This window comes from Oncorhynchus mykiss, chromosome 21 (genome assembly GCF_013265735.2).
Source record: "Oncorhynchus mykiss isolate Arlee chromosome 21, USDA_OmykA_1.1, whole genome shotgun sequence".
NCBI lineage: Eukaryota > Metazoa > Chordata > Actinopteri > Salmoniformes > Salmonidae > Oncorhynchus > Oncorhynchus mykiss.
This window is the reverse complement of record NC_048585.1, coordinates 44,049,904-44,062,957: the sequence shown is the minus strand read 5'-3', so window position 1 is coordinate 44,062,957 and position 13,054 is coordinate 44,049,904. Positions and strand designations below refer to the sequence as shown.

The following is a 13,054-nucleotide window of genomic DNA, read 5'->3' as shown; positions in this document are numbered from 1 at the left end:
CTACCACGCTGGTTATTTTATGGCTGGTTATGACACCTACATAAATGTCATTACCTACCACGCTGGTTATTTTATGGCTGGTTATGACACCTACATAAATGTCATTACCTACCACGCTGGTTATTTTATGGCTGGTTATGACACCTACATAAATGTCATTACCTACCACGCTGGTTATTTTATGGCTGGTTATGACACCTACATAAATGTCATTACCTACCACGCTGGTTATTTTATGGCTGGTTATGACACCTACATAAATGTCATTACCTACCACGCTGGTTATTTTATGGCTGGTTATGACACCTACATAAATGTCATTACCTACCACGCTAGTTATTTTATGGCTGGTTATGACACCTACATAAATGTCATTACCTACCACGCTGGTTATTTTATGGCTGGTTATGACACGGACTTAAGTGTCAATACCTACCAAACCTACCACACAAGACAAAACATTCCATCACACCATAGCCTACATGTCAACAGTATGTTTGTTTATATATAAAAAATAAATACAAATTCACCATATTAAATTATCATTCTAATTGCGCACACGTTGATGTCAGACATGCACCCACCCCAGTGCCCAGAGTTTCAGGAGCAGGACAAGACTCTGTTTGACTGATGACTGATATAAGGGCCTGTCCGTGACCATCACAACATGGTTGTGATGGTCACAATGCTTCTTGACAGTGTCGTAAAGGTGTGTTTTCGACAGGTCATTTAAAATATGATGGAGAACAAAAACGTGACTAAATAATTCATTACAACAACAAAGGATTTAAGAAATGAACTTTCAAACGAAAGGAAACTTCTTGGCAGGGGGAAAACTAATTAGAATGAATGTGGGTTTTGCCACTATGAAGGTGTTATAACCAGCCATAAAATAATGCAATATGTCACAACAGGTACAAATATATGGGTCATGAGTGTTGTGACAAGTTATGTCATATTGTGACATGGTTATGACCGCTACTTTTCTCTCTCACATCTGTTCTAATCTGTGTCAATCGTGTGTGTGCGTGTGTGTGTGTTTGTGTCTATAGTGTCCACCATCGTGGCGTACCTGAAGGAGGTAGAGTCTCCCTACGAGGTGTTGGACTTTATCTGCTCCTACCTGGGAGACACCATGGAAGCCAAAGAGTTCGCCAAGCAGTTCCTGGAGCGCCGTGCCAAACAGAAACAGAACCAGAAGAGGCAGCAGGAGCAGGTGTGTGGTTGTCTGTCTGTCTGCCTCCGATGAAGTGTTATGATGATGGAAGTGTGTCCGTGGTTCAAGTATATTAGTGTGTGTGATGACTAGAGGTCGACTGATTATGGTTTTTCAACACCGATACCGATTTTATTGGAGGACCAAAGAAAGCCGATACCGATTAATCGGCCGAATTGTCTTCTTTCTTTTTTTTATTACATTTTTTTTATATATTTTTTTTATATTTATATACAGTGCCTTGCGAAAGTATTCGGCCCCCTTGAACTTTGCGACCTTTTGCCACATTTCAGGCTTCAAACATAAAGATATAAAACTGTATTTTTTTGTGAAGAATCAACAACAAGTGGGACACGATCATGAAGTGGAACGACATTTATTGGATATTTCAAACTTTTTTAACAAATCAAAAACTGAAAAATTGGGCGTGCAAAATTATTCAGCCCCTTTACTTTCAGTGCAGCAAACTCTCTCCAGAAGTTCAGTGAGGATCTCTGAATGATCCAATGTTGACCTAAATGACTAATGATGATAAATACAATCCACCTGTGTGTAATCAAGTCTCCGTATAAATGCACCTGCACTGTGATAGTCTCAGAGGTCCGTTAAAAGCGCAGAGAGCATCATGAAGAACAAGGAACACACCAGGCAGGTCCGAGATACTGTTGTGAAGAAGTTTAAAGCCGGATTTGGATACAAAAAGATTTCCCAAGCTTTAAACATCCCAAGGAGCACTGTGCAAGCGATAATATTGAAATGGAAGGAGTATCAGACCACTGCAAATCTACCAAGACCTGGCCGTCCCTCTAAACTTTCAGCTCATACAAGGAGAAGACTGATCAGAGATGCAGCCAAGAGGCCCATGATCACTCTGGATGAACTGCAGAGATCTACAGCTGAGGTGGGAGACTCTGTCCATAGGACAACAATCAGTCGTATATTGCACAAATCTGGCCTTTATGGAAGAGTGGCAAGAAGAAAGCCATTTCTTAAAGATATCCATAAAAAGTGTCGTTTAAAGTTTGCCACAAGCCACCTGGGAGACACACCAAACATGTGGAAGAAGGTGCTCTGGTCAGATGAAACCAAAATTGAACTTTTTGGCAACAATGCAAAACGTTATGTTTGGCGTAAAAGCAACACAGCTGAACACACCATCCCCACTGTCAAACATGGTGGTGGCAGCATCATGGTTTGGGCCTGCTTTTCTTCAGCAGGGACAGGGAAGATGGTTAAAATTGATGGGAAGATGGATGGAGCCAAATACAGGACCATTCTGGAAGAAAACCTGATGGAGTCTGCAAAAGACCTGAGACTGGGACGGAGATTTGTCTTCCAACAAGACAATGATCCAAAACATAAAGCAAAATCTACAATGGAATGGTTCAAAAATAAACATATCCAGGTGTTAGAATGGCCAAGTCAAAGTCCAGACCTGAATCCAATCGAGAATCTGTGGAAAGAACTGAAAACTGCTGTTCACAAATGCTCTCCATCCAACCTCACTGAGCTCGAGCTGTTTTGCAAGGAGGAATGGGAGAAAATGTCAGTCTCTCGATGTGCAAAACTGATAGAGACATACCCCAAGCGACTTACAGCTGTAATCGCAGCAAAAGGTGGTGCTACAAAGTATTACCTTAAGGGGGCTGAATAATTTTGCACGCCCAATTTTTCTGTTTTTGATTTGTTAAAAAAGTTTGAAATATCCAATAAATGTCGTTCCACTTCATGATTGTGTCCCACTTGTTGTTGATTCTTCACAAAAAAATACAGTTTTATATCTTTATGTTTGAAGCCTGAAATGTGGCAAAAGGTCGCAAAGTTCAAGGGGGCCGAATACTTTCGCAAGGCACTGTATGTATGTATGTGTGTGTGTGTGTGTATGTATATATATATGTGTATGTATATATATATATATATATATATATATATATATACACCAATTACAACAATACTGAATGAACAATGAACACTTTTATTTTAACTTAATATAATACATAAATGAAATAAAAATTAATTTAGTCTCGAATAAAAAATAATATGAATTATGACGCGTCAAATATTTCTCTCTATACATTTGTATTTCATATACCTTTGACTACTGGATGTTCTTATAGGAACTTTAGTATTGCCAGCCTAATCTCGGGAGTTGATAGGCTTGAAGTCATAAACAGCGCTGTGCTTCAAACATTACTAAGAGCTGCTGGCAAACGCAGTGAAGTGCTGTTTGAATGAATGCTTACGAGCCTGCTGCTGCCTTCCACCACTCAGTCAGATATCAAATCATAGACTTAATTATAGTATAATTAACACACAGAAATACGAGCCTTTGGTCCTTAATATGGCCAAACCCGGAAACTATCATTTTGAAAATAAAATGTTTATTCTTTCAGTGAAATACGTAACCGTTCCGTATTTTATCGAACGGGTGGCAACCCTAAGTCTACATATTGAGGTTACATTGCACAACCTTCAATGTTATGTCATAATTATGTCAAATTCTGGCAAATGAATTACGGTCTTTGTTAGGAAGAAATGGTCTTCACACAGTTCGCAACAAGCCAGGCGGCCCAAACTGCTGCATATACCCGGACTCATGCAAGAGAAGTGACACAATTTACCTAGTTAATATTGCCTGCAACATGCCTTTCTTTTAACTAAATATGCAGGTATAAAAAAATATACTTCTGTTTATTGATTTTAAGAAAGGCATTGATGTTTATGGTTAGGTACATTTGTGCAACGATTGTGCTTTTGTTAAATCATCACCCGCTTGGTGTAGTTGAAGTAGGCTGTGATTCGATGATAAATTAACAGGCACCTCTTTTTGATTATATGCAACGCAGGACAAGCTAGTTAACTACACATGGTTGATGGTTGATATTACTAGGTTAACTAGTGATTATGTGAAGATTGATTGCTTTTTATGAGAAGTTTAATGCTAGCTAGCAACTTGCCTAGGCGCCTTGCAGCCACAAGGTCCTTTTGATGCTGCACTCGCGTAACAGGTGGTCAGCCTGCCACGCAGTCTCCTCATGGATTGCAATGTAACAGTCCATAATCGCCGTCCAAAAAAGGCTGACTACCGATTGTTATCGGTCGACCTCTAGTGATGACGTCTGTATGTGCCCTGCCCTGTCTCAGTGCATAGCATATTGTATTCGTTTTGATCTCCTACCGTCCTGTCTCCACTTAGCTATCAAAGGAAGTAGCAGGGCTGACCATGAACAACTTCCCTCTGCAGGTAAGACCTTTCTCTCTATTACGACTGGGCACAGTGGATACAAATCTAAAACATGTCCTTGATTCCTCACGTCCTCTCACCTCTTTCTCAGAGAAGAGGTGGGAACAAGGAGAGAGGATGTAAGGAATCAAGGAAAGACTCCCAGTGTGTCTTTCCTCTCTGTACCTCATTGGATTCCTCTTCTCCAGGACTCCATGCGGGGCGTGAACCCCAGCGCACTGCAGTCTATGTTCCAGGCGGCCCACATGGCTAAGGGAGGGATGTACGATGCCCAGGGGGGCATGAAGAAGAAGAAACAGCCCGTGATGCTGCAGTCTGACCCCAGCATCCTAGGTAAGACATGTCCTCCTCAACTCATTCACACTTACGACTTATTGCACACTTGTTACAAACGTATCACTTCACAATGTATCACTTCAGTATGATCTGTCACCACCCAGCTCTGGAGAAATCGGCAAACCTGCCTGGTGGATGTTCTCTTCGGCTGCTCATAGATCTGGGTCATAACTGATTGAGTTGCTCGATGCCTTCTCTAAATTGCTCTCCTCCCGCATCCACCTGTGCCGCCTCCTTTTCCCTTTCTCTCCCCCATTTCTTTCTTTTGTTCTCCCCCTCCTCTCCAGGCTACTCGTTCCACAACGCGGGCGAGCGTCTGAGCCTAAATGAGATGGAGATGGTGGAGGATTACTGATCCAGATCTGATCAGCAGCGGCAATAGCTACTACCTGAGGCCTTCTGTCTACTAATCAGACAAACCTGATGACGAATGTGCACTGCTAGGGGATGGGGGTGGGGGGGGTCGTATGGGGACAGGAAGGAGAGGATTGTTTCACTGCCCCCCCCCCCCCAACAAAAAAAAGAGTAGGGCTCCTCTTCTTAAATCGTTCACTTGAGTGGGTGGATGAGGTGAAAGGGGGTGTGATGGGTATCCCTTGGCACTTGTAAGACTAAGCACCTTAAACTGAACTAATGCACTTTATTATTAAGTTTGAATCATTTTTTTTATGAATACAGAATCGGTGTGTGTGTGTGTGTGTGTGTTGAATCTACACGCAATGCCGTATGTATACACGTGAAAATCTGAACTGGAAGGGTGAGGTGAATGGTTGGTGGGATAGGCTCACTGGGAGGGGAACTCAAAGGTAGAGGGGACCTTTTTATTTTGAAACCTTATCAGAAAAACCAATCTTTTCTTCAAAGACAAACACTGTTGTTTTTTTTGTTTTTTTTTAAGACAATACATTTATATAAAAAGTAAAGCTATTACAAAAAAATGGATACAAAGAAAACTTGAAGATTTGCACTTGTGTTAAAAAAGATAAAATAAAAAAACAAATGAGGTTAGGTATAGAGATTAATATTTTGTGTGTGTGTGTGAGGGCTGCTGTGTATCAGAAACATACTAGTCTGCACAATGTATATATTTTTTCCGTTGCTTACCAAGATGTACGTCATTTGGTTCAAATTATATACATTTTTTATTTTTCTTTCATGAGTAGAACGTCTGTCCTCTTGTACAGAGGGACTTTCTTTGAATACTTGTGTGTGAGACCGAGAGTGAGAGGGCAATCCCACAACACATTCTTCCTCTCACCAGCTCGTCATCCCCAGATAGACGTAGTGGAAACACATACATTTGTAGAGGAGGATTATGGCTTTATGTTGTTGACCACCACTTGTTTTTTTTCTGTGTGATTTTGGAGTATGGGCTATACCCCTCCCCTGCGGTCTTCTCTCAGCCACGGTCTCTCAGCCTCTGTGAGGTTTCAAACAGACAGTGGTAAGGATCTTTAGTGTGTGTGTGTGTACGCCTGTGTCTTTACTAATCATAGGAAAGAAGTGATCCCTACAGGTACTTATCTGTATGTGTGTGTGTGTGTGTGTGTGTGTGTATATGCATGCACATTTTTGCCTTAGAACTCTGAAAGGGTGAATGGGAGGGAATGTTCAATGACCATTGAGACATGAACTACTTTTGAGTGTACTGTGATAAGTTAAAGGAGAATTTAACTATTTTTAGGGACCTAATCTTTATTTTTCATGTAAATGGCATGTTATTAGAAAGGGTCCAGACGACATATTTTTTTGCAATTTCATTTGGTTTTGAGAAACTTACCCAGAAGCGATCGACTTCCTGGGCCTCATTCTGGAGTTCCAGGACATCCAAAAACATGAAAAACGGCAGAGCGTTTCTGTTTGTAAAAGGATATTTTTGGAGCCTTTTCATGTTTTTTGGATGCCCCGGAACTCCAGGCTCGAGAAGTCAATCCCTGCCGGGGTACATTTTTCAAAACCAAGTGAAATTGCAAAAAGAAGGGTCTGTAAACTTTGTATAACATTCCATTTACATCCAAAATAAATATGAGGTTCTTAATGAAATTATCTTAAGCGCTCTGCACAGTCAATGTGCATGTCAGTCATGTATCCTAATATTTCTAGTATAGCCTGGGGATGAAGATGACTCTTCTTCTTTGTAAGGTTAGTCCGGTTTAGTTTTCCTGGGACGTGATCACGTTGCCTTGTCGGCTTTCTTTAACTTGCGTGTGAAAGGTGTTGAGTTTCAGATTCTGCTCAAAACAATTGTCATCAAACTGTCTGTGTACAGGGCGGGATGTTAGCATATTCGTGTTACTTATTGTTGTTGCTATTGATCATGATGGTGGTGACTTTTTTCTGAATATAAATGAACATTTTATATATGAATATATATACAAAGAAAAAAAAAAAGATTTGGACTAAGATTATGATAAGCACTTGGGGCTGCTTTTTTTTTCTTCATTTGTTTTTGTTTCATTACCGCCATGTGAAGTGCGTTTTGTTATTTCTTTCTTAAGAAAACTTTGAATGTATTCCCCCCCTCCCCCCCAAAAAAGACAAAATGTGATGATACCGGATATAATTTCAACAACAACAACAAAACTCAGATTGAAGATGTCTTTCACCTTTTCTGTTTTACTCCGAGGAAGAACTCGGGATGGCTACAGTTGATCCCACTGCCTCTGCAATCCTGTTCTTACAAAAACAATATTACTATGAGAAATAAAATAGACTATTTTCTATTCCTGACTGGATTTTTGGTTGTTTACAAAACACAGATTTCTGTGGGTGCAGTTTTTTTGTGTAGGGGTGGGGTTTTGCGAGTGTGCTTCTGCAATATGGACGTTCATTGGCGTACATTGTTTTTGGCGGGAGAAGGAGGGACATCACAATGTGACGGACAAGATCCTTGCCCTTTGACCCTTTAGTGGGCATGGCTCTTTGGAATTGACTGATCCTCAAGGAAAGAATTCAACAACAAAGTTAGTCTGTTTTTTTTGGTTTTGGGGGAGTTCATTATTAGTGTGTCTTCCGGTTTCATTTAGTTACTTTGTTGTTGTTGAACTGCCTATCTTAACTAGACAAGTATTGAAAGAAGAATAAAGCTTAAACAAAAAGCAGGGCACAGCAGAGGTGTTTTTGGTACTTCGACCAGGAATAAAGGAAACAACAATATCATCGCTTTAATAGGAGAGAAAAAATGCCCTGGAGTGAAATTGTGGAGTTTTATTTTTTATCCACCAACGTAAAAGAGACAGATGGACAAACCTTTGAGGGGTGGATGAGAATAAAGGACATTTGAAGATTTTGTAAAACTGTACATACATGATGTTGACCTCAAATCTACCATTGCATTTGATTGGACTGTGTCAGCAGCATATCTTACTTTTTATCATTATACTTTTTTAAGGGGGCTCAGGGTGTGCAGTGGTAGTGTATTAACCCTGCAATGAGGGGAAATTAAAGGGTACCAGTACTGATCCCTGGGGGACACCCCTCGACACTCACACCCTGCCCTGACACTCACTATGCACTTTCTAACTGTGAGGTTCCATTACATTTGGGACGGGAGCACAGAAATATTATAGTACAAAGGGAGGGTTGGAAAATGTAACTTTTTGAGTTTTTAGTTAGTACCGTCTCACTGAAAACAAAAGATTCAAACCGAAACGAAAGACTTAGGAACACACCTTCCTCCTCCTGTACATAAACATATTTTTATATTACCTTTTTTTAGAAAATCACTTGGACAAAACCACAAGGCTTGATATAAAAACAAACAGATGAAAGAAATTCAAGACAGATTGAGGAACAGAGTGAATGTTCCTCAAGGAAACATGTTTTTTGTTGTTGTTGAAAATACTGAGGTAAATTAACTACCTGGAAGTTCCCTTGACTTTGCCAGTGGCCCTGTCTATCATCAGGAATGGCGATAGAAAGGACTTAACGTGGATGGAGCTGCGGACTGCAGCGACTCCCAAGACTGACTGGTGATCATAGTCTGTCATCAAAAAGGACTCCGCTGCAGAGCCCAGCCCAGGGTGTTTGAACAACAGTCACCAACCAATGGAGAAGGCAGGGGAAGAGACAACACAAACAATGGATGTACCGGGAGACCTTCTGCCCAGATGCCCCCCCGCCTTCTGCCACCTAGCCACTGGCTGGAGATCAACTACAAGGTGACTGCAAGAAGAGAACCATCATATAGGTAAGGGTCTATTTATATTTATACAACGGGTGGGTCTAATACTGAATGCTGATTTGGTTAAAACCGCATTCCAGCCGGTGTCTATTCCACAAGTTACCACCGGCTAAATCTATGATGTTAAAATGCCTATTTACTCTTTTCCATCTGACTGCGCAATCCACTGTCTCATCAGCCCAGCCAGGCAATTTATAAACTTGATCTCCACTATAAAAATCATCTAGACATTTTCTCCCATTTCTTTTAGGCTAACATTTGGTTTTCAACAGCAGAGTTTTGTATAAGCCTTGCTGTCTGTCTCTCCGACATTTGCAACATTGCTTCAATATTCAAATTCAATCTCCAGCTGTCCCATAGTAATGAATGTGTCAGGATGAGACGGACAGCTTTTCTCAGCCAGTCAATAATGAACCAGCTGACATAATTTGGATATATACAAAGACATGTCAAAACAGGTCAAATGAAATTAAATGCAGTTAGTTTGCAGGTTTTCCAGCTTCAGTTTGAAGTGATTGTGTTAGCTGTGTTGTTGGTTCTGAACTACAGTGTCCTGACGAGAGAGCATATTTTCTATGCCAGGCGAAATCGCGCATCATTAGCTCATTTGTTATAGATGTATCCAAATGTCGGTAGAAAACAGCTACTTTGCTGTTATTCTGGCTGCACTGTTTGATGTGCCTGAAAGATTAGTTGTAGTTGGCTAGATAGCAAGCAAGGGATAAGAACATTGTCGCGTCCATAGATATAGAACAAAAAGACTTTAACGACTGGGTCGCGTCTCTGGCAACCTAATAGATAGAATGAACGACCAGCCAGCTTGGGTAGCAAACTTAGATCTGTGTCGGGACTGTATCTCGTGGAAGGATGAACTAGTATGAATACATTTATCAAAATAATGTTTTTCATAAACATACAGTACCAGTCAGAAGTTGACACCTACTCCTTTTGACTATTTTCTACACGGTAGAATAGTGAAGACAACAAAACTATGAAATAACACATATGGAAACATGTAGTAACCAAAAAAGTGTTAAACAAATCCAAATATATTTAATATTTGAGATTCTTCAAAATAGCCACCCTTTGCCTTGATCACAGCTTTGCACACTCTTGGCATTCTCTCAACCAGCTTCATGAGGTAGTCACCTGGAATGCATTTCAATTAACAGGTGTGCCTTGTTTAAAAGTACATTTGTGGAATTTCTTTCCTTAATGCGTTTGAGCCAATCAGTTGTGTTGGTATGCAGAAGATAGCCCTATTTGGTAAAAGAAGAAGTCCATATTATGGCAAGAACAGCTCAAATAAGCAAAGAGAAAGGACAGTCAATCATTACTTTAAGACATGAAGGTCAATCAATCCGGAAAAGTAAATAACTTTGAAAGTTTCTTCAAGTGCAGTTGCAAAAACCATCAAGCGCTATGATGAAACTGGCTCTCATGAGGACTGCCACAGGAATGGAAGACCCAGAGTTACCTCTGCTGCAGAGGATAAGTTAATTCAAGTTACCAGCCTCAGAAATTGCAGTCCAAATAACTGCTTCCCAGATGTCAAGTAACAGACACATCTCAACATCAACTGTTCAGAGGAGACTGTGTGAATCATGCCTTCATGGTCAAATTGCTGCAAAGAAACCACTACTAAAGGACACCAATTATAAGAAGAGACTTGCTTGGGCCAAGAAACACGAGCAATGGACATTAGACCAGTGGAAATCTGTCCTTTGGTCCGAGTCTAAATTTGAGATTTTTGCTTCCAACCGCCGTGTCTTTGTGAGATGCAGAGTAGGTGAACGGATGATCTCTGCATTTGTGGTTTCCACCGTGAAGCATGGAGGTGGTGGTGTGGGGGTGCTTTGCTGGTGACAATGTCAGTGATTTATTTAGACTTCAAGGCACACTTAACCAGCATGGCTACCACAGCATTCTGCAGCGATACGCCATCCCATCTGGTTTGTGCTTAGTGGGACTATCATTTGTTTTTCAACAGGACAATGACCCAAAACATACCTTCAGGTTGTGTAAGGACTAGTTGACCAAGAAGGAGAGTGATGGTGCTGCATCAGATGACTTGGCCTCCACAATCACCTGACCTAACCCAATTGAGATGGTTTGAGATGAGTTAGACCGTAGAGTGAAGGAAAAGAAGCCCACAAGTGCTCAGCATATGTGGGAACTCCTTCAAGACTGTGCAAAGCTGTCAAGGCAAAGGGTGGCTACTTTTGAAGAACACTTCTTTTGGTTATTACATGATTCCATATGTGGTATTTCATAGTTTGTCTTCTATTATTCTACAATGTAGAAAATAGTAAACATAAAGAATGAGTAGGTGTCCAAACTTTTGATTGGTACTGTTTGTCGATCAGTATTGTAATATGTTGGTAACCCGTTGTATAAAAGTGCCCTCGAAGCCGGTGTTTGGAGGATATGGTAGCACAGTTTGCCGGCCATCAACGCACACCCGTGCCAATATATCCTCCAAACATCGGCTTCTCTGGCATTATCACTTAACTATTTAATGTTTATACTTTTTCTTCCTTCGTGAATCTACTGTATAATGTTGGTAGCTATGTTGTCCTTATCGCAGTTCTGTTTTCAGTGTTGTCTAATGAAGATCTTCTTTCTCTCTTTCCACAGGATTCTAACTGTTCCTAGCTGCCCTCTGTTGGAAAGGAGATGGAGCGTACTGTATCTTCAAACCTTTCTTTTCCTCTTCTCTCTGCCCCCTGGTGGTAAAAGTGCCAAGCAGAAACCACAGCAGCCGAAGAAGCAGAGGAACTTGAACGGTGGACTACAGCTTTACTCATGTGTACAGTACACGCAGCTGGATTCTGGTAAAAGAATTGCAAGCACACATTCTCAAAAAGACTTGCTCTTTTCTAGAACCACATTCACACACACAACTAATAGAGCCTGTCATTACACCAGCGTTTCCCAAACTCGGTCCTGGAGACCCCAAGGGGTGAACTACACAGCTGATTCAAATAATCAACTAATCATCAAGCGCTGGTTATTCGAATCAGCTGTGTAGTGCTAGGGCATAAACAAAAACGTGCACCCCTTGGGGTTCTCAGGACCGAGTTTGGGAAACACTGCATGACACATTCATGCACACACACACAAGCGGAAAGGCTCAATACTACACACTTGAGTTCAAACTGCTATGTAAATAACGTGAAAGTATTTTGTTTTCGTCTAATTGTTTTTATTTTCTCTCTGTTCAACATGCCTTAACTGTACAGATCTGCCTTGTATGGCAAACTCTAAATATTCAATAAACAGTAAGAGAACATAAGGACAATAGCATTTGAAGGGAGGTCTGTTCTACTTACTGGACAGGACTGTCTTATTGGTTAACAATACTGTTGTATGTTACGTTATTTCTGTCCAGCATCTATCGCACGTTAGCATGAAAGTAGAACTGTAGAAAACCCCTTACGACAATGATGATGATGATGGTGGTTTGCCTTTTTTGAAAGCAAGAGTGTTTCTTTTCAGATATCCAGTTTTAAATGCCTATACATTTAGTTGGTGAGGAATGAGAAGTCTGGAGTATAGTGTGGAGCTGAGCTGACTTGGAAGGGTATGTTAAAGGCCCAGTGCACCCAAAAAAAAAACGACGTTATATATAGTATATTTCCACACTGAGGTTTGAATAATACTGTAAAACTGTGAAAATGTTAATGCTCTTTTAGTTTAAGAGCTATTTGAAAATACTATTTTGGTGGGATGGAGTATTTGCCTGCATGGTGACATAGACCAATAAGAAAAAGCGTTCCAAACCTCTCTGCCAATAACAGCTAGTTTAGTTTCCCTCCCCACGCAGACCACTCCCAGACAGTCCTTGCTAAATTCTTGCTTGATAAATTGGTCTTTGCTAAGAAGCTGTTTTTGTTTCTTTTTGACCATTTTAAATAAATGAAACCACAGTAAGGTAAACTGTTTCCCAGAAATGATTAGATATTGAGATGTCTGCATTGGACTTTTTTAAATCTGTCCTCTCACTCACACACACACACAGCCCCACTACATATTACTGTTTACCCCATCACTAGTACTGTTTTGATGGAAAGGA

At 40.6% G+C, this 13,054-nt stretch overlaps 1 protein-coding gene across 7 annotated transcripts in view; it reads left to right on the top strand.

The window, feature by feature from the left end:
- LOC110500515 (GRB10-interacting GYF protein 1) overlaps positions 1–12,848 on the top strand; it is a 47,670-nt gene extending 34,822 nt beyond the window's left edge. For 5 of the 7 annotated variants that reach the window (XM_036957929.1, XM_036957928.1, XM_036957931.1 and 2 more), the window contains 3 exons: positions 1,053–1,216; positions 4,413–4,460; positions 4,649–7,897. In XM_036957929.1, coding sequence (XP_036813824.1) covers positions 1,053–1,216; positions 4,413–4,460; positions 4,649–4,885 — 449 coding nt within the window. In that variant the 3' untranslated portion in view covers positions 4,886–7,897. Of the gene's footprint in view, positions 1–1,052; positions 1,217–4,412; positions 4,461–4,648; positions 7,898–8,701; positions 8,986–11,616 lie in introns of those variants that run through there. The other 2 variants (XR_005038611.1, XM_036957930.1) reach the window with 2 other exon arrangements.
- Positions 12,849–13,054: the final 206 nt, after the last annotated feature.